The sequence below is a fragment of the Bos indicus x Bos taurus genome, chromosome 6 (genome assembly GCF_003369695.1).
Source record: "Bos indicus x Bos taurus breed Angus x Brahman F1 hybrid chromosome 6, Bos_hybrid_MaternalHap_v2.0, whole genome shotgun sequence".
NCBI classification, from domain to species: domain Eukaryota; kingdom Metazoa; phylum Chordata; class Mammalia; order Artiodactyla; family Bovidae; genus Bos; species Bos indicus x Bos taurus.
In genome coordinates, this window is record NC_040081.1 from 87,894,159 (window position 1) to 87,916,231 (window position 22,073).

At 37.8% G+C, this 22,073-nt stretch overlaps 1 protein-coding gene across 8 annotated transcripts in view; it reads right to left on the reverse strand.

Moving 5' to 3' along the window:
* The window catches only part of ANKRD17 (ankyrin repeat domain 17), a 166,981-nt gene extending 148,989 nt beyond the window's left edge, over nt 1-17,992 (reverse strand). For 5 of the 8 annotated variants that reach the window (XM_027544715.1, XM_027544711.1, XM_027544719.1 and 2 more), the window contains exon 1: nt 17,136-17,992. In XM_027544715.1, coding sequence (XP_027400516.1) covers nt 17,136-17,564 — 429 coding nt within the window. In that variant the 5' untranslated portion in view covers nt 17,565-17,992. The remainder of the gene's footprint in view (nt 1-17,135) is intronic. The other 3 variants (XM_027544713.1, XM_027544720.1, XM_027544714.1) reach the window with 1 other exon arrangement.
* Nucleotides 17,993-22,073: the final 4,081 nt, after the last annotated feature.

A 22,073-nucleotide genomic window follows, 5' to 3' on the forward strand; every position in this document is an offset into this window, starting at 1 on the left:
GTTGGGAAGATCCCCTGGAGGAAGGCATGGCAACTCACTCCAGTATTCTTGCCTGGAGAATCCCCATGGACAGAGGAACCTGGTGGGCAAAAGGTCCTGGGGTCGCAAAAAGTCAAACACGACTGAGTGACTAAGCACAGCACACTGGATGCTGGTAGCTTCCCCGGCAGCTCAGTAGTCCATGCAGTCATAAAGAGTCGGACACGACTTAGCAACTAAACAACAACATAGATGCTGGTGCTGAAAGGACCTTTACTTCTTCAGCAGAAATTTGGAAGAGAGGGAGGGAAGAAAGGAAAGAAAGAAGCCAAGCCGGCTTACAGGAAGAAAAATATACATACATACATATATATATATACACACACATGGATTTAAAAAGACCACTAAGTAAAGTGCAAAATATGGAAAATTACTTTGTTAACCATAAAATCCTACAGATGTTAGCTACTTATTAAAAAGTACAGGAAACTGCTTAGTGTTAACAACTAATTTTAAGGACCTTAAGCTTATACAAATGTAATACATATAAAGATGCACGTACTGAGCAGGTATAATCCAGTCTATTGTTCTATTATTTAAATATATGAAATGACAGATGATGAAATAGCTAAATTAATTGATTAACTATTTGGAAACATAAGACTAAGTTCCTATCTTCCTCCAAAGTCAATATAAATTCGAATCACATGAATTAAATGTAAAATTAAGAGGCTCAATAGCCAAGAGGTAGAAGCAACTCAAATGTCCATCAATGGATGAATGGATAAAACAAAATGTAGTATATACATACAATAGAATATTTAGTCCTAGAACAACATGGATGAATCTTAAGCTAAATGAAATAAGCCAGTCACAAAAAGACAAGTACCATATGATTCTACATATATGAAGTATCTAGTCAAAAATCATAGAAACAGGAAGTAAACATTGGCTGCCAGGTACTGGAGAAAAGGGAAATGGAAAACTGTTGTCCAAGGAGTATAGAACTTCACTTTTACAAGATGAAAAAGTTCGGCAGATCTACTACACAACAATGTGAACGTATATAACATTACTTAGCTGTACACGTAAATGGCTAAAATAATAAATTTTATGTTGTATTGGTAGCCACAATTATTTTAATTATAAAAAATTAAGTACACACTAAATTACTTAAACCACTAAACAATTACTTAACTATAAAGAGATCAAATAAAGCACTTGATCAAACTTCTAGCAGCTCAATGGCAAAACAGTTAAAAATAAAACATGTAAGGTTAAAAATAAAAGGCTACATATAAATTAAATCTGTAAAGCACAATTTTTTTAAGACTGATGTAAGACTGAAATTATAGTTTCTCCCAATAAGTTTAAAACTCTAATATGAAATGAATAATCTCCATAGAAAATACAAATTAAAATGTTAATAAAATAAAACCCAACAGAATGTTAAAACTACATCATAATATTTCAAACACAGTTTAATATTAGTAAATTTATTATTGCAATTCACTATATGAATAGCTTGGGAGGGGGAAGAAAGAAATAATTATCTTTTCAATAGATGTCAAAAAAGCATTTGATAAAATTCAGTATACCTTTTCTGATACTATTTAGTAGGGTAAGAGAAAGAGATATATTAAATTGATAAAGTGAAAGTGTTAGTTGCTCTGTTGTGTCTGACTCTTTGCAACACCATGGACTGTAGCCCACCAGGCTTCTCAGCTTCTCTGTGCATGGAATTCTCCAGGCAAGAATACTTCAGTGTTTAGCCTTTCTTCTCCAGGGGATCATTCTGACTCAGGGATCGAACCCAGGTCTCCTGAATTGAACCACCAGGGAAGCTCATAAAGAATGGAGTATGTGTATGCGTGCATGCATGCTCAGTCACTCAGTTGTGCCCAACTCTTTGCGGCTCATGGACTGTAGCCTACTTTGTCCAGTAGGCTCCTTTGTCCATGGAATTTTCCAGGCAAGAATACTGGAGTGTGTTGCCATTTCCTACTTCAGGGGATCTTCCTGACTCAGGGATCGAACCCATGTCTCCTGCGTCTCCTGCTTTGGCAGGAGGATTCTTTACCACTAGCGCCACCTAGGAAGCCAAAATTAATATAGGATTATACTTGAAGACCAAACAGCACTTCCATTACAAGGGAAAGATAAAGATAGCCTATATTACTTTTATTCAGCATTTTGGGAGTATTCGAAACTGATGCAATAAGAAAAGAAAAACCACAGATGTACATACTAAAAAAGAGAAGACAATCATTATTGGACTCAATATAGCATTTTAGTCAAAAAAAAAAACTGACTTAGACGAATTAAGTTCAGTGGCCATATACACAAAGATGAAAATATTAAAATCAATATGTTCCTAGACTCCAAAAATAACTAAATTAGAAAGGGTAACAGAAGAAAAAATACCATTCAAGATAGCAATAAGAACTATAAATAATTTGGAATAAACTCCACAACAAATGTGTAAAACTTACATGAAAACTGTAAACTTTTATTAAACATAGACAAAGGACCTGAAAAATACAGGCATGCTATATTTTCAAGATAGGAATGTTTCATACTATACATCTATCTCTCCTCAAATTAATCCAAATTTCAATGTATTTCAATCAAAATCTCAATAGGCATATTCAATGACAATTTACAAAAGCCATCTGACAAGTTAAACACACAATATCCCAAATTCTTGAAGATCAATATGGAAGAATTGCCTCTAAGACATGTTAACACATTAGGCTGAACCACAGAAATCATATTTTTGATGACTTGTGATGTACAAAAAACAATTTCAAAAGGTGCAACCTAACAGCTAAAATTGATATGGACATATGAATAAAACAAATAGCTGTTAGGAATTTGGGGATGTTAAAACACTTCAACTCCCCCCACTCTTACTACCCACAAATTCCTTTTAAAGTGGTAAGAAACAGATATGAGTCCACTGAAGTATTTAATACTAATAAAGCTTTGTCCAAGAGCAACAGAGCTGTCTATTTCTCACCCCAGTTAAATCTACCCAGGTACATACAACAAGCTGAAAGGGAAGGTGGAAAAAAGCAGGGGAGAAAAGTTCCTGCAAACAATCCTGTACAGAGAAGGATATATAAGGTGAAACCTAAAAGATGAGAAGCAATGAAGGGCCAAGTGAAGACCATCCTGGAAAGAAAGTAAATAGACCCCAAGTGAGAAAGTCCACATGTTCTAAGAAAAAGGTCAGTGTGATTAGAATGCACTGAAAGTGATACAAAATGAGGCTAGAACAACAAGGAGTAGGCATATAAAACCTTACAGCCAAGTTAGAAGTTTGGGCTTTAAGAGCAATGAGAAGTCAAATGATAATTTACATTTCAGAAAGACTAGCCTAAATGTTGCATGAATAATAAGTGAAATATGGTAGACAAGAGAAGAGAGCAAGATCAAATTAGGAAGCCGCTATATGAAGTCTAAGTAAGAAAACAGCAAGTGCCAAGGTTATGGCAACAAAGGTGGAGTGTGGTAGGAAGTTTCAAGGTATAATTTGGAGGTCTTATGTCCAATACCCTTTCCCTTCCCATTCTCCTACATCACCTTTTTGGCAACAGAAACAGTCACTTTGGGAAACCATTTCATGAGGTTCAAGTGGGAACAACCTCTCCTTGTCCACATCTTAGATGGAGTGGAAAAGACATGATGGAGGTCTGAACAAAACTCTTCTTCCATAGTTGAAGTTGCTGGTTCAGGAATGGACATGTGACCCAAGCAAGGCCAAAAAGATTATTTCAGGAACCAGGAGTGACTTTTTTTCTTATATTGCTAGCCATAAGAACAATGTAATCCTAAAATTATACTTATATAAGACGTTAATTATCTTCAATATCCACATTCCCTTTTTTCTTTTAGTAAAACACTTCTCCCACAAGTTATATCTGGGTACAATGGACACAGAGCAAGAGCTAGGTCTTAGGTATAGATGCATAACTAAGCTCTGGCCATTAGGATATAACATGAAGTTATGTTTGCAATTTCTTGGTCAATTCCTCAAAAGGAAGTTATCTGTGCTCATTTTTCTATTTCTTATTTCTCACAGGCTATGTATTAGTTTGCTAGGGCTGCCTTACAAAATATATAGACTGGGTGGCTTGAACAACAGCAGTTTATTTTCTTACAGTTATTAAAACTAGAAGTCCAAGATCAAGGTGCCAGTAGGCCTCTGAGGCCTCTCTCCTTAGCTTAGAGATGGCCATCTCACTGTGTCCTCACATGGCCTTTCTCTGCATGCACACATCCCTGGGGTCTCTTTTTATGTCCACACTTCTTCTTATAAGGATGCCTGTCAGACTGGATTAGAGAACATCCACATGACCTGACTTAACTTTAATTACCTTTTTAAAGTTATATTCTTACATATAACCATATCCTGAGATACTGGGGGTTAGGGTTTCAGCATGAATTTTGAGGAAATACAATTCAGATAATAACAGGATGAAACATGAACATAATGCTGGTAAGCCAATGATCAGACCTTGTAGATGAAGTTAACACTCTAAGGCAGAGCTGTTCAATAAAACTTTCTGTGATGACAGAAACGTTCTAGACCTTCATTCTCCAATATGGTAGCCACAAATGCTCATTTAATTAAATAAGATTAAAAATCCAGACTGTCAGTCGTAGTAGCTACATTTCAAGCACGCACTAGCCATATGTGGCTAGTCATTACCATACTAGACAGCACAGGTTAAGTGATGGTATAACAAAAGATCAGAAACTTAAGCTACACAAAATGACCTGAAGATAGTGACTACCCCCAGGTTATCACATAATCTTCCTTGCTTGAACTTCATGTGTTTTGGAGTCTTTTTGTTCCAATAAGCTATCCTATACTGTAACTAATCAAAAAACTCTGATAAGGTTTAGAAGAACAGGTGGCAAGGAAGCATATTTCAGGCTGGGAACCTAGCAACCTCTGTTATGCAAAAGCAAAACCATTTTGTAAAACTCTTGCCTGCAATAATGAGTAAGGCAAATCACCTAACTACCAGGTATGAGGCTATAAGAAAAGCAGTTAGAAAAACTAAAAACACTGATGTGTTAGCTGTTTAATGAATGACTAGAAACAGCAACTCACCTATGAGTTTAAGCAGTTTGTAAGCAGAGATAGGGGAGAAGGCAATGGCACTCCACTCCAGTACTCTTGCCTGGAAAATCCCATGGGTGGCGGAGCCTGGTAGGCTGCAGTCCATGGAGTTGCTAAGAGTCGGACACGACTGAGCAACTTCACTTTCACTTTTCACTTTCATGCATTGGAGAAGGAAATGGCAGCCCACTCCAGTACTATTGCCTGGAGAATCCCAGGGATGGGGGAGCCTGGTTGGCTTCCATCTATGGGATCGCACAGAGTCAGACATGACTGAAGCGACTTAGCAGCAGCAGCAAGCAGAAATAGATATAAAAATAGTGCCACTGAGAGAAGATCTCTCTATAGCAAACTCTACCTGTAAGAGCCCAGTAATCTGGAGGTCTCTTGGGTTTGGGAAAGGCAAGTGTCTTGCAATTCCAAATACCACGAGTTAACTTTGTGACCTCAAAGATTCTTCGTCAGATATAGCAAAGATCAGGTAAAGAGTGCTGCTTTCCCACCTATGATGATTTTTGATGTGTCAAGTTGGTTAGGGAAAACTAAGAGGAAAGAAGGGCAACAGTCATTTTGTAAATACTTTCTCTCAGTTATTCAAACACTAGTCTAGGTGCTGCTCTTTGGGATTGCATGGGGGGATTTGCAGATATAGTTAAAGTCTCTAATAAGTTGATTGTTTTAAGCCAGAGTGATCACCTTTACTGAGCCTAAATTAGTCAGATGAGCTTGTAAAAGATTGGGTTCTTCCTGATGAGTGTGACTCCAAATACTAAGTCTATAACTGGTAACCCTTCGCTGGATATTTCTTTTCTAATTGCCTATGAACAACAGCTTCAGCATATATCTGTGGGTTCCAGCTTGGGTGAGCTCTTAACAAACTCCTTACCTTACAAATTTCATATTTGTTAGCCAGCCCTCAGAATTGTATAAGCCAATTCCTTGTATGCTCTTAATACCTACCTACCTACCTATCTACATACCTAACATATATAAATCTACTCATTCTGCCTCTCTGGTTAAACTGTGACTGATATGTCACCTGAGCTAAACATTTCAGATGCTCTCAAGGAAGCCAGGTAACACAGGGAGAAAGGAAAAAGTCTAGTAGAGAGAGGAGAATGAGCTGATTTCAAAAAATATAACAAAAAGAGATCTTCTGCTGTAGTTAGTATCACATGGTGCTAACTTAGAAATCAATTAAATAAATGTTTGAGTTTTACCATCAAACCACATTACTGGCCTATAAAACTCTATAACTGAAGTTTAAGTAACCCTGCAGCCTCTAAATGTATGCCAACTGGTATGGTGCTATAAAACTTTGCAATCTTAGGAATGTCACACTCTCAAATACCTACTACTTCAGATGCAGCAAAGGAGGATAACAAGAAAGAATCACCTAAGAACAAAGCCAAGGATACACACAATAGTCAAAAAGGCATTTCTCCTATAGAGCAAAACCAAGAATTTTATCAAGGATTTTACATAGCTGCCAGGGCAGTCTTCTGTCCAGAAGGATTTCATTATTACTATGGACCAATGACTGTGGTCTACCTATTCTTTTCTTCTCCGAAGAAGCTGTTATTATGATTATCCTGTTCCTACTCACCACTGTACAATGGGTTGAGCAAAAGAAGGATAGATAATGTTGTTTATTTTACAGACAACTGGACTGAATTAAGGAGAAAAGCATTATGCAGACATCCTACACTGACCTATATGTAGTTTCCAGCTAGGGCTCTGGATAGATTCTCTTGAGAAAGAAAACTACGCATTGGAAGAAAGGCTTGTACAACTGTTAAGTGGCCAGAAGTTTCAGTCTGGTACTCAAGAAGGTTTAAATCGGAGACATAAACTTGAGTCATTAGCAACTGCATATATAAAGACACAAAATGAGATAAAAACACCTAGAAAGTGAGCAGATACAAGACGAAAAGGTCCAGGAAGAGCAATGTGGTACCAAATAACCAAAGGATATACAATGAAGGAGGTAGGAGCAAGCAATAAGACCAAAAAAACCAGTTAGTAATGTAAAAACAGGAGAGGCTGGTATTACACCAGCAAAGAGAACAGTACTTTTTAAGAGACAAGGATTGGTCAACAGGGTCAAATGCTAATGAAACAATTAAATACTATATCCAAAACAAAATCCATGTATCTTTGGGGGAAAAATCAGAAATATCAAAAGAAACTATCTAAGAAATTTTGTTTAAATACTGGGGTAAAGAAGGTCTCTAGAAGTCATATTTCTAGAACAACTTATTACAAAAAAATAAAAAATTTTCTACATTGTAGAAATACAGTAAACTGATAGAGAATATGTGTAACAAATGACACCATGAAGGATTAATAGCCATAAATATAGATACAACCACATACCACTAAAAGAAAAAAAAACGCTAGAATAATAAGGATAAAAGAGGAAAATTTCAAAATAAATCCAAATAAAATATAACCATGAAAATTTGCTCAATGTCAACAGTAATAAGGAGAATGAAGACAAAACCAAAACACTAATTTTTATTTAACAGATTTTAAAAACTAAGATGATCAAATCCAGTATCATTCTTAAACATTTTTGAAAGAAGTAAAACGAGAGAATTTATCAAATGTAGTACGTGAATAACTTCTCACCCTCAAATTCCATTTCCAGGAATCCATTCCAAAGAAATACATTTGTAGTCAAAAATAATGTAAAAGGATGTTTGCTTCAACAATGTATAATATGTATAGCAATGTACTGAAACAGTCTAAATGTCTACCAACATAAAAGATCAAATAAACTACAAACAGCACACTATGAAACATTCATAAGTAAATGAGACCAAGTCAAATCTTAATATACTCTCAGACACACCCCTCAACACACACACCCACACTCACCCCTTCTCTCTCATTCACTTACTATCACCAAGAAAGAAACTAAAACATTTGACATACACCAAACTAGCAGTGTTTACTCTAAGCGCTGGATAAAACCTTTATGTGTTAGAAGACTCTATTTTTTTTAAAGTATGCAAGTATCACTAGTTCTTACAGCTAAATAAGTATGTAATCATTACATGAAAACATCTCCTTAACTGATATGTTCTAAGAATGATCACAAATGAAACACAGAAGACCAAATGTGTAACTGACAGCTCTGCTTTGTATAATAATTTGATTAATATACATGAAGAAAAAAGAATGCAAAGATGATTTCAAATAATAATGATTAATTCTGGAAAGAGGATTATAAGTGATTTTTGTATTTCTCAGATTTCTGTGATTTTGCCAAACTTTCAACAAATATCTGTAAGTTTCTACAAATATGTACACTTAATTATAGGAACTCAAAGCATCACTGACTCAATGGACATGAATTTGAGTAAACTCCAGGAGACAGTGGGGAACAGAGGAGTCTGGCATGCTACAGTCAATAGGGCTGAAGAATTGGACACAACTTAGGAAATGAATTAAAACAATTATATAAACACTGTATTTAAAATCCAACTTAAAAGATATTTAATGTTACATTCTGCACTGTCCTGTAATTCAATTTTTCATATTTTTACACATCTCTACCTGTAGCAACCATAAGCATATTAGTATAGCTACCTCTTTTCTTACAAAATCTTCAAGGTCAAATTAGAATGGATGATTCTTTGGTGTAATTTAGTAGTCTTGGACACTCTAAAAAAAGTCACATACAGATCTCATTGTTAAAAGAAAAAAAGAGCATAATACCAAGAATTAGTGAGTATTCTAAGAGACACACATAAAAGATATAGAGTCCACCCCACTGGTATGCAAAAACAGAACAATCTCTATAATGAAACCAATTCTAAAAGCAAACAGATACACTGAAAAATGTTAGACTTCCAGGTAATTACACAGGATTAAAAACATCCTCACAGTTTTTAATTATTATTAATTTTGTCTCAATGAGATTTAAATTTCATGAAGCTGGGAATAATGTCTCAGTGTTTCCAAAATCCTCATAATTCCTAAGTAGTTATGCTAGGTCTCAATAATGCATCTTAAAAAAAACTTAGAAAAATATACTAATAGCGATACCTATCTTCTAAAAACCATAAAAAACACAATTCCAACACTGTGCTAAGTTTTCATGTATGCAAGTTTAAAAGTTTTCCTAACTATAATGCATACAGCTATGATTTTAAATATGGCTAACTCATATTCACTGAGAAGGAAATGACTGAGACTATTACAACATAGACTAAAAACAGCCACACATAGCAGATACACAATAAATGTTCAGCAAGTAAAAGAATTAACTCCTATACTGAATCTCACACCAGAAAGAACTACACTAGAGGCTTTGCAACAGGACTAGTTTTGTTATTAACTTCATATAAAAAACAAGAGGGAAACGTGGCACAGAGAAGGAAAAAGACAATATTGGGGGTCAAAGACAGAATTGGAAATAGACCTGGTATAACACAAACATAAGATTTCCTTTTCTTCTCAGGTTTCAGGTTTAGGGCAATAGGAAAGAAAAGGAATAGAACTTCATGTTAATATTTTTTTATTCCAAATTCAAAACTGACAACACCAATTTTTCTACAGATCTCTCTGAAATATTTTTCACTCAAAGGTTCTTTAATTGAAAAACAATTCACAAGGAAAAACCAGACCAAGAATTAATTTTAGGACAGGTCTTTATTTCTTCACTTTTCCTTTTTTCTTTTCTGTTCTGTTCTTTTATTGGGGGCAGGGAGGATTAAAAAAATGGAAGATTAAATGAGAGTAAATGATAGCTTGAGAGGAGATTATGCCCTGCTAGAGATGCGTAGCTACAAACTAGTTTCATATATTTGCCATGTTTAGTCTATACTTTCAAATAATCTCAAGAAATGAGTTTACTTATTTTCAAAATTGAACTAACACTATCTAATACACCTCACATTTTCTTCACTTTGTGACTCTATGTGAGTTACTGGAGTAATGAGAATATAACTGTATAATCTGCAGTCCTCCTTGATCATGGAATCCATCCCCATCCAATCAGTTTTCAGCTCTCGCTCTAGAACTTGCCTAGTTTTGGTCATCATTTCATTTTCATGGTACAGCAGACAGAAATACATATAACCTATTTTGTGCAGTTGTACCTTATCATTATTTAAAATAAGAATTATGACTTTGGTTATCTCCAAAACCTTATTCAATCTTGTTCAACATTATACTGCACTTTTACTGAAAAAGCAGGCTTTCTTTCAGACCATTTAATCAAAAAAGCTCATTTTTTACCTGACTCATATAACCCTATTTAACCTTTTTAATCTATTCTCAATAATCTTGTTGTCCATTTCCATCAGCACAATTCAACAATACCTTCATACTTTGAGACTTTATTATGTCAAAATTATTTATAAAAACAATAATATCGGCTCTATAAAGAATTCGTAAAGTACCGTGATCTTTACATTTTTTTCTACTTGACCCACTTTTATCTCTAGCTTCACCCTGAAAGAAACTTAAAAAGCCAACTCTAAAAAGATCAGGTAATGTTTATGAGTTTCACAGGATGACAGAAGTCAACCGAAGTTATGCTTTCAATAATTAGGTCTATATCGATTTTTTCACAGCATTTTTGGGGAAGATAAAATTTCCAGCATGTCCCTTTTCAATAATTAAAACCCTAAATTACAAATCATGATAAAATAATACCTATAATGCTCCACAATTCCACTTGCACTTTGACTGGATAAAAATAGTTTCTAAAGACAAAAGAAAAAAAAAGTTAAGTAAAAACACTAAGTCAGAAAGGGTATTTTGCTTCTGTGTGGCAAGTGGATAGGTACAACTCTACCATAAAGGTAAGGTTCCAGGGACTAGAAGGAGTATTCATATTTATCTACCACCTTCTATTTCCTAATGACTTGTTTTTTCAAAAGGTGAAAGCTGAAAGAAGTCAGATTTGGCATAGGCTACCATGGATGTTGGTGCCCCCTATCGGTCCTAACAAAAATATAAGTAGTATCAGTAGGCAGTAATTCACATATCATTATGAAGTGAAAATTCCTTCTCATCTATAATAAAGTATGGAAAAATTACAAGGAAGCTCATTACATCCACATTTCCTAACCCACTAAATTATCCTTACAAAAATGCAGAAAAAACTACAGAGTGCAAACACACTGTTTCAAGGACCTGAAAATCGACCTCCTAGTCAACAGCTGGTTGACTTTGGATGTCAGTAGAAGCAAACTAGCGAATAGTCCAGTCAATTTCTGGGAGTCAAAACATACTGCTTTGATGATTATTCCACATCGAAAATTTTAAAATACTAACTCCAATTAAGTTGGTGAAGTTAATGACGAGACTAAACTGAATAATTATAATCTAATAAAAGCATCTGACAGGGGTCCACCATAAATAGTTGCAACCAAGTTCTATAACCTTAAGACTTAAGATTTGAGGTCCCAAATATTTCCAGAGTAAGCGACTAAAGAAGATATATTTACAAACTATTTTTACTTCAGAGATCTGACTTCACCAAAACCTGACACAGGTATAACACACATGGTATAGTACGGTAGAATACAGTAGAGGTATAGAGATGCAGAAGACAAGGGTTTCTGTCTTCAGATCTGACAGAACACAGCAGACTAGATACAAGCGTTTCATCAATTAAAAGGCAAAATATAAGGATTTAAGAGGAGAGTAGGCATAGTGTTAATTAACCAGGAAAACAAATAAATTTTGGATCTCCTACTTCACAACACAATTATGCCTTCTTCATTACCACATTACCTTAGAAACAAGTTTCCCAATTCTAAACAATCCATATAAATGCTTGCCTAATTTCCTACAACCACTGAAGTAAGAATGTTTCAGGAGGGAGGGAAGTCAAATGCTTCTCTGAATATGGTATCTAATGGAAGTTTTACACACATACTATAGGTGAAGGGAAGAGAAAAAAAAAAAAAAATATATATATATATATATAAGCACCTTCAACAAAATCTTGAGTTTATTTAACTCCAAGGTATTCTTAGCTTATCCAGACCCCAACTTAACATCTCCTATTTAAAAGGAATTTTTTTTCTTAGCTTAATAAAGATAACCTTGAAATGTTTAAGTCTTAAAAGGCAGGGAGAAGCAAAAGATTGCCAGTAGAGGAGGTGGTTTTCACTATAAAGCTTCATTATGTTAACTGCTAATTCTAAATGGTGAAAATGTGAATATACTTATCTGTGCTCTCTGTATTTCTCCTCCCAACCCACCAACTTTATAGAACAAGAAAAGCAATGTTCAGGGTAGGTAATTTGTCTTCAGTGACTACCTTACTACCAAAAAGTATCCTCCCCTATGTCATCTGAATTTATTTTAACTTTAGCTGATATGTCAACATCAGATAAAGTTGTACTCAACATCATACAGCATAACAGAGCATGTCAATATATGAATGAATAGGCAGGCTTTGAATCAAAGGTTAAGTTCCACTTTGCCACTTAGCAGCTATGTGGCCCTGATGAAGTTACCTAAAACCCTTCTAACCCTGTATCTTTGCATTTTAAATGAATATGATGAATATCCCCTCCCAACATTTGTATATCTCTCATACTTTATTCGGGATATACATTTAACCATTTGCTTTCACTCTCATACTTCCTCAAACTTTTATTTAATCATTGGTGCATTTTAAATCAGTGTGTCTTAAAATAGTTTTGCTCACTGTTACTTACTTAATACAGCAAAATTCCTCCTATATAATAGAAACTACAAACATTTATGAATAATGAAACAAATATGATGACATCATAGCACTACGGTGAAAATGGGAATATATGAAAACTAAATTCACTCATTTAATTCTCAAAACAATGCTGTAAGGTAGAATCTACTATTATCATCATTTAAATATGAGGAAACCGGAGTGACATTAGGTAACTTGCCCAAGATTACAAATGTGTGTGATGGATCAAGGGTATGAATTCAAGCTCCATTCCTGCCCTTAACCATTACATTAGACTGGTACTGAATAATAGTTTGTATTATGCTTTCAAAATGTAAATCTCCCTAAGGTACTCGATTTGATAAATATAAATCTATCTTTAGGTACTTATCAGGCAATCAACAATCAATGTCTTGGTTTAAATGGCTTTCCCTTAATACCTATGAGCTCACTATTACTAAGAGAAGTAATTAAGTAATTGAACGATGTTAAAATCCAAATTTCAGTTATTGGACAGCCATGGATCCAAGAAGGAAGGAACTCTATACCTACTCTTGGTTTCCTAAATGAATTCTGGATCTTCCTTAGTTATTAGTTACTCACTGAAAAAATTTTTATTAAGTACTATGCTCAAGCAGAATAGGATACAAGATTAATTATAACAGAACCACTGTCTCAAAGATCTTACCATCTTATTTATAAATACTGCTTTGTCAATTAAGAGGTGAAACAGGGCAACAGATAAGCTTCTATGGGCTAATCTGGGATTCTACCATAACAACAGAGGAACCTGGCATTTTTCTATGAAAAAACTAACAACAAAAAAAAAGATTTGGAATTGAACTTGAGGAAACGTAATCTACTTCTGAAACAACCCTAGGTCTTTGATGTCTGTCTATAAACAGATGCTCCCTGGCCTTGCAAATCCTTTCAAAAGTGAATGAATAAGTTAAGTCCTAACTTATTTACTGGGCTCCCTTTGTATGAAATAGCTTCACTAGGTTTGTTACTTAAATTTAAAACCTCAAATTACCTACCAAATATAGATGGAATTCTGATCAACTCCTACTGTATTAAATTTTATGCATCTTTAACAAAAATGTTAACTTTTGAACATGAGTTCTACCTTTAATAGCAAGCTATTAAAGGCATCAGTGTCTGCTTTAGCAAACACTGATGCCATTCAATTACATTTAAAAATAGGTTCAACAGAATGTAATGTTGTTTATGAAATGGAGTATCAACTCCTGCAATTTCCGTATTTTTTTCTTACACTATTCAAATTAAACTATTTAATTCATTTAATCCACTAGTCAGTAAAGAAGTGCATCAGAGTTTTTATGTTAGGAAATACATTTCCATCTATTTTCCATATTGGTCAGTCACTCATTGAAAGCTGAGAGAATTATTATAATTTTCAATTTTTGATCTAAGGTTTTGCATCAGATTGGGGAGGTGGGTAAAGGAATATCTGAAGTTGCACAAATTATCTGCAACATGGTTATCCTATTCTGAAATACTGAAGAGAAAATCCAATTCTCAATAACCTACACTAACATTTAGAAAAAGTTAGATTCTTTTTCTTAAACATTCAAATAAAGCTTTTATTTAAATTGAATCTCCTTTCCTTCCAATGTTCCCTCTTTCAGAAAATATACAAAATATCCTGCTAGCATTTCATCAAAGTACACAAAGATATTTTTTGTTATATTACCCTCCACTTTTTCAAGTTAAATAACTGCAAAACCATAACCTTTTGATGATTTTTATCTGAAGGAGAATCTCAAAGATGCAATCCATATTTTTCATCGTGTAGCAATAACAGGATGACTTAGAGAAAGGACTTAAGTACAACTATCAGCCATTAAGATTTCCTAGCTTTGTAAAGTTAAAGTTCTGCTGACATGTCGATAAAATGGTAGTAAAACGAAAAACACTGCGCAACTCATCCATTTAGCTTATAGAGTACAGATAAATAAATAAAGCTAATCAAGGATGGAGGCAGGTGCAGAGACATACCGTACTTGTCTTTGCTTATCCTTCATCATGTACCTATATAGACTTATTTTTAATAGTTGTGCTTTCTTCCACTTATTTTTCCTGACTCATCTCCATAACAAATGACAAACCCATTGTTTATACTGCTGGACAGAAGACAGAATAAAGCATATTAAAAATAAAGAAAACACTTCTCTAACTGATCAGTCAACATATATCACTATCTTCCAAGGAAAACCAAACCCAACTTACAAAACTAACACCACTATAAGCTTGAGCCTATTCTACATGATTTAATGAATTACTAAGTTTTGCTTATTAAGCCAAATTCCAATGGACAGAACTATCTAGATATGTAAAGTTTAGAGACAAATAATATTTCAGTAAGTACTGCACTCAACTTGATATTAAGTTCCAAACCAGAGCTTGACATTTTGTTAGAGAATTTAAAATTTTAATAAAATATGGGTATTTTGCACAAGCTGTTTGACTGTGTTGGCTTGCAACGGACTGCTTATTTTTTGAAAGAGGTCAGGAGGGGGATACAGGGACTAAACTGTCATGAAAAGTATACTGGTCTGAATCATCACAAAACTTTGATTTCCACTTTTGTTGCTACCATCACTGTCAGTTGCCTCTAAAAAAAAAAAAAAAAATTGTTATCCTCATTTTTAAAATAAGAAGGTTGGATGAGATTATTTCTAAAATGTTTTCTCGTCTCTGTAAAAATAATGCAATTGAAGAGTTCTAACTACCATAACAGATTTTACTGGAAATAAGGATCCTGTTCCATCCTTTTTTCACTGTTTCATATGCAAATTGAGCTATACACTATTCTGAAACATTCAACTAGGTCAATACAAAATCTATCAATACAAACCTACCCTTAGAATTCAGTAGGCTAAACAGGAATAGTAGCAAGTGCCCATTTTTTTGGTATACATACTTCCAACGACTACATCTCTTCAGATATAACTTCATTCAGTTTGAGGTAAAAGAGAATCTATTCTTCTACTAATAGACAAGTCTCAAATTCTTCAAAAGGTTATTTCTTTATTTGAAATTAGGGAACCCAACTTCCAATAATGCAATTTTCAAAAAATTGTATCAAAATAAGCCTTGTATCAAAATAAGCTATTTGTGGAAGAGAATAAATGGCAAGTGGTACTTTTATATAATTTAGTTGTTCTCTCTTATAACTAAATTTATAATCAGCCTTTAAAAAGCGGTTTTCCTTCTGTTGCCTTAAGTTACAACTTCTTTCTTCAGATCGAGATTTTCTAGCTTCCATTTCAGGAAGCAGACAAGAGAGTTACAAAAGACCTGCTAACTAGTAAGGCCAACTCTTAGCTTGTTCTCAGTATGATATGTTTTACTGAGCTTTTGGTTAAATGCCTTCTTTGAAGAATGAGGGCCTGCAACGCCGCCTGTCTGTGAACCCAGGAAAAATTATAAACAGTTATGAAACCAGATCACTAGGACAGACCAAGAGGCCTTCTTCCTATTCCAACTCACCACAACCAAGCCTGGCTCCCAAGCAGCCTCTTAGGCTGCTCCACATTCTGTGAAAAGCAACAGGGCCTAGCTTAATTCTTCCTCACCAAGGAAGCATTTGAAAATGTATGAGTATGTACATGTAAGGATCAAATACATTTTTCATCCACTGAGTCATATATCAATGTAAATGGATATAAGATCCGTTCATCCAAAATCTTTGAGAGATCGAGGAAGTGAAGGTGACTTCAGCAGCCACAATTATGGCGGGGGGGGGGGGGTGGAGGGGCGGTGGGAACCTGCAGCAGAACAGTATGGAAAAGTACAGCTTCTCACGTGTCTCTCACATACACAAACACTGAGCTCTCAGTCCATTACAAGCTTGCCTCCCCCTCAAACTGCTCCCCTCCACCTCACTAGTGGGAGAAATCTACCAACCTCCTAATCGTTCCCCAAGAGACTCTCCTACCTATTATCTTACCCCTCCCGCTTTGGTCCCGCCCCCGCCCCAGGAGTAACAGGGCCCTACTGGCCTGAGGCCGACCCCGCCGAGTGTGCACACAGTGAATCTAACCAATTCCTTCCACCCCTAACCGTGTGAACCATGCCAGGGTAACGTGCTGTGCAGCAACTCTGTGGACTCTGCGGTCCTCCCACCCCCACGTGTCAGCTACCCTCCCCCACATGTCCACACCTCACGATTTCGGCCCGGGAAAGAAAGCGAGCGGTGTAAAGCCTAGCCCCGAAGACAGATCAAGCCCACAGGAATCTGTCCCCTCGCAAGTCCCCTCCCACCTTTGGCCCCGACCCTTTACACTCCCTTCCTCCCTTCTTCCTTTGAAAGCAGGCCCTTGCCTCAGAAACCTCTTCTTCCTCGTCGTCGTCGTCCTCTTCTTCCTCGCTGTTGTTGCTGCTGGTGCCGCCGCCACCTCCTCCTCCGCCGCCGCCGCCGCCTCCACCGCCGCCGCTGTTGTCGCTGTCGCTGCTGCTTTCGCTGCTGCTGGGGGGTCGGCAAGTCCGGTTACGCTTGGCCTTGTGGTGCTGCTGCTGCGGCGGCTTCTTCTTCAAGAGCAGGTCGCAGACTCGCACCATCCCACGAGGAGACGAGGCCGAGCGAGCCCCGCTGCCGCCGCCAATGCTGCTGCCGACCTCCGCTGCTGCCGCCGCCGCCGCCGCCGCCGCCGCCGCCGCGGGGGGGCCCGCCACCGCCGCCACCGCCGGGGGGCTCCCTTCTCCCTCAGCCGCCGCCGCTGCCGCCGCCACCGGAACCGTCGCCTTCTCCATCTCCGGGGAAAGAGGGAGGGCGCGGACGGGGGAGGGGCGTGGGGGCTACGCTCTACCGCGACTTCGGCCGCACCGGGGCCGACACAGCGTTCGGTGCCGCCTTCGCCGCCACCGCCTCGGTCACCTCTACTGCCGCCGCCGCCGCCGCCGCTCCGCCAGCTCTCACCTCGTCTCGCGATACTAAGGGCGGGGAGCCTGACGATGGGAGGGAGGGAGAGGGAGGGAGCGTGAGGGAGCAAGCTGGGGGTGGGGGAAGCGAAGAGGGAGACCCGGGTGCCCGGAGATCTAGCAGAGGGGAGACTACCGAGAATCGGGGGAAGTGTGCCTAGGGCGACTTCCGATGGGGGGGACGGCGGGGACAGAGGAGGGCCGCGGTGACTGCCGTAGCGCCCGCTAGCACCCGGATCGCTTCTCTTTCCTCGCTATTTCCCCCACACACAGCCCTTCAGACCTCCCTTCTTCCTTCCTCGCTGGTGTCTAGAACGCAGCTGCAGGCGGAAGTACAAGTGACGCCATCAGCCGTCGCCTGAGTGGTGGCGCGCGGGTGGCCGAAAGACGAAAGTGAGACTTAGAGGGCCGGGTCTCCGGCCTTCGCGAGCGGGCGGTGCTGCGGTGCATGGGGCGGGCGGCTGAGCGGGAGGGCTGGAGCGGAGCAGCCCGGGCCGGGTGGGAGCGGGTACGGAAGCTCGGGCCAGACGCTTTGTTAGCAGGAGGCCCGGACAGCCTGATCCGGAAGGTGGGGCCTGGTTCTGGACTGCCGTACGTAGTTTCGTTCCTGGCCATTTTTTCCACCGCCAAATGGTGAGTTAGGGCTTTGGATCTTGAGAGCTGGCGTAGTATAAAGGAAAGAGCCCCTTTTGCCTCAGTTTGAGTCTTGGATCATAGACTTCCTGAAACTGAGTTTACACTTGTGTTAACCAACATAAGGAGTTCGATTAGGTGATGTCTGAGATCACTGCAACTCTATAAAGTTTCCTCTAAAGGGCTGAAGACAGGAGAAGGAAGCAGGATCTGTGTCTGACTTTGCAGACGTTTTAGTGAATGACCCCGATTTAGTCCTTCCGTTCCATCACCTCGGCTTTTCACTTCTCTGTGAAGTAAGCATCATAAGTAATCATCCTTGTCTGTGGATCTCTTGGAAGGAATATTGTGATAGGGGTTGTGAGTTCATTTGTGGATGTCTGAAGAACTTGGAGGACTTTTGAAATAATAGCGTAGCTTATTGAACTCAATTATCCCTTTCAGGTTCAATAAGGGCACAGCAGCATAAGGAAAATGAAGGAAATATCAAAGACAGATGTACTGGCACAAGATAAAAAGTATGCCTCAGCTGACATAGTTGCCATTTTAAGACTGCTAAGTTTAGCTGAATGTGCCTGAATTTTTTTAGCATTTTTTTTTTCTTTTTAGCATTGGCATACCATATGAAATGTGGGCAGTTGCCAGTAGTCTGCAGAGTACTATGGCAGAATTGGCAATGACTGAATCGATTCATTCAAGAAAAAATTCATCATGTGCCTACTATGTGCATAGTTTCTAAAATCTAAGTCTCTGCTTCCAGGGGCTTTGCAGTGAAATAAGTGTTATAGTAAATACACAGAGAGTGCTAGCCATCTGCCTGTTCCTCTTGTACAGTGGTTGCTAAGTGCAGAACAGTATTGTGCAGCTAAGGTGCTCAGTCGTGTCTGACTCTTTGCGACTCCATGGACTGTAGCTCACCAGGCTTCTCTGTCCATGAGGATTCTCCATGCAAGAACACTGGGGTGGGTTGCCATGCCCTCCTCCAGGGGATCTTCCCAACCCAGGGATCGAGGTCTCCCGCATTACAGCTGTATTCTTTACCTTCTGAGCACCAGGGAAGCCCAGAACATTGTATATCTTAACACTACAGATTTAAGTCATAACCTCAGGTGGATTCCTCCCTCCTACTTGTATATTCTGAAGCACCTTTTTCATCCTACCCACTAGAATACTTTTGCAGTCTTTAAATCCCAGCCACATAGAATTATGTAACTTGAGCAAGCTTCACAAGAAGGCTGATGCTATTAGACAAAAATGCCTTCAATTTGCCAAATGCTAGAAACTTAGGTACTTAACGAATCTTTCCTTTCCTCCAATATCAGTGGAATGACACACTCCCTGCTCTTACATAAGATGAATTGTCCATCTGTTCTCTAGTTCCAATCCCGTATTTCTCTTTTATCTTTTCTGTCTTCAGGCTTCTACAATTGTCCTTCCACTCTATCTCCTTTCCTCCACAACCAAGCTTTAAAAAGTACTCTACGTTCAATGTCTCTTTTTATTATCTGAATCTCATTTATTAACTCTCTGCAGTCTAATTTCTGCATCTATCACACTATCAAAAATACTCTAATCCCATTATTTAGAAGAAAATGAATTCTTATCTTTTATATAATAAGGAAATAATTTATTGGAACTTGTAGAATAAGATTGAACCTACTGAAATGGACAAAGCCTCTGGAGTGACTTTCTATTATTTTTATCTAGCATTTTTTTTTTTCCTTTTAGAACCTTGTAGCAGAGTCATTCATGAAACTTATTTATTCTTGGAGATACAGCTAGACTAATTATCCCAACTTCCCTTTAGTTAGTTGTGGTCTTGTAATTGACTTTTAGCCTGTGAAATGTAAGTGGAAGTGATGTGCTCATTTCCAGGCTTAATGAAGTCCTTGCATCCTCACTCTTTCTCCATCAACTTGAAGCTAGTGAGTATGTTGAAGATGCCAGAGCCAGAGAAAGATCATGAGTGGCTAAATTACTACTTGGAATATAGATATTTCCAAATTAGAAACACTCCTTTTTGGACTTCTTGTATGAGAGAAAATTGAGATTTGAGAATTCAGATGTTCCAGAGCTTGAATGACCATGACTAACCCAGAAATTGGTACTGGAAGTGGAGTACTGCTAAAACAGTAACCTAAAATATGTTACATTGCCTTGGTGATGTAGCAGATGTTAGAGATACTGGCATCAGAGAACGGAAGGACACCCATGTTTTGCAGTGGCAAAAGAGGTGTTTAAACAGTTACCCATGATAATTTAAAAGCATATTATCCACCTATTGAGATTGTGACCCAGTAGAGTCTCAATAGGAGGAAATAGTTGAAAAGAGTCAAAGTAATACTGTATTTTGAGTTTTACTTTTAGTAAGATATTACTAAACAGATAAGCTCAGAAAACAGTTGCAGAAATGAACATGCATAAAAGTATTTGGAAAGATTGGAAAAGCAGAGTTTTTCTAGACCTTGAAGAGTAAAATATAAAGCTAGAAGAGGCCTTGAGTACAGTCCTGTCAAGATTTAGTCCTGGAACAAAGATCAGATCAAGACTTTGGCCTTTCCATCCAAGACCATTATTTTAGATGGTCTTAAGATAGCTGGGATGATGTTCTTGCAAAACTGACATGGGGGCAAGGAAATGAAGTAAATCATTTTTGAGAATTACATAAGCAAGAACTTTGGGTGTAGTTACTGGAAGCAAATAGATGATAGGACTAAACTTTTGAAGGAATTTTACCACTAATCAAATCATGAACCCAATTCAAGTTTGCTCACTTGAGGGAACTGTTCAACCCCAAATTTGCATAAGTAGAAAATAGGACATAAATGCTTTATAGCTCCCCAGTATTCACATAGGATGTGGCCATGGAGAATAATGGACAAAGAACATTTCAGAGGCCCATATGAGGCCATATAGAAGACAGAGGGCACATGTTTCTCTCCGAAACTAAGTTGAGATCTCATCAAAATTTCCTCCACTCTCAGGGGAGATGGATCAGAAAATTCCTGCTCAATATTTCATCCTTTTTATATATCTATATTGCCTGGTGTCTCACAGTTTTCTCTTTTTCCAGTGAGAGCATATTCTAGTTACCTGTTTCTGCTCTACCACTGTATATTTTGGTCCTGTTTGTTGTGATCAGACAACTGTGTAGATCACAACAAACTGTGGAAAACTTAGAGGTGGAAATACCAGACCACCTTACTTGCCTCCTGAGAAACTTTCATGCAAGTCAAGAAGCAACAGTTACAATGGGACACAGAACAATGGACTGTTTGAAAACTGGGAAAGAAGTATGTCAAGGCTGTATATCATCATCCTGTTTATTTAACTTATATGCAGAGTACATGATGTGAATCACAAGTTAGAATCAAAATTGCCAGGAGAAATATCAACAACCCCATATATGCAGATAATACCACTCTAATGGCAGAAAGCAAGGAGGAACTAAAGAGCCTCTTGATGAGGGTGAAGGAGGAGAGTGAAAAAGCTGGCTTAAAATTCAACATTCAAAAAACTACAATCATGGCATCTGGTCCCATCACTTCATGGCAAATAGAAGGAGGAAAAATGGAAACAGTGGCAGATTTTATTTTCTTGGGCTCCAAAATCACTGCAGATGGTGACTGCAGTCATGAAATTAAAAGATGCGTGCTCCTTGGAAGAAAAGCTATGACAAACCTTGACAGTGTATTAAAAAACAGGGAC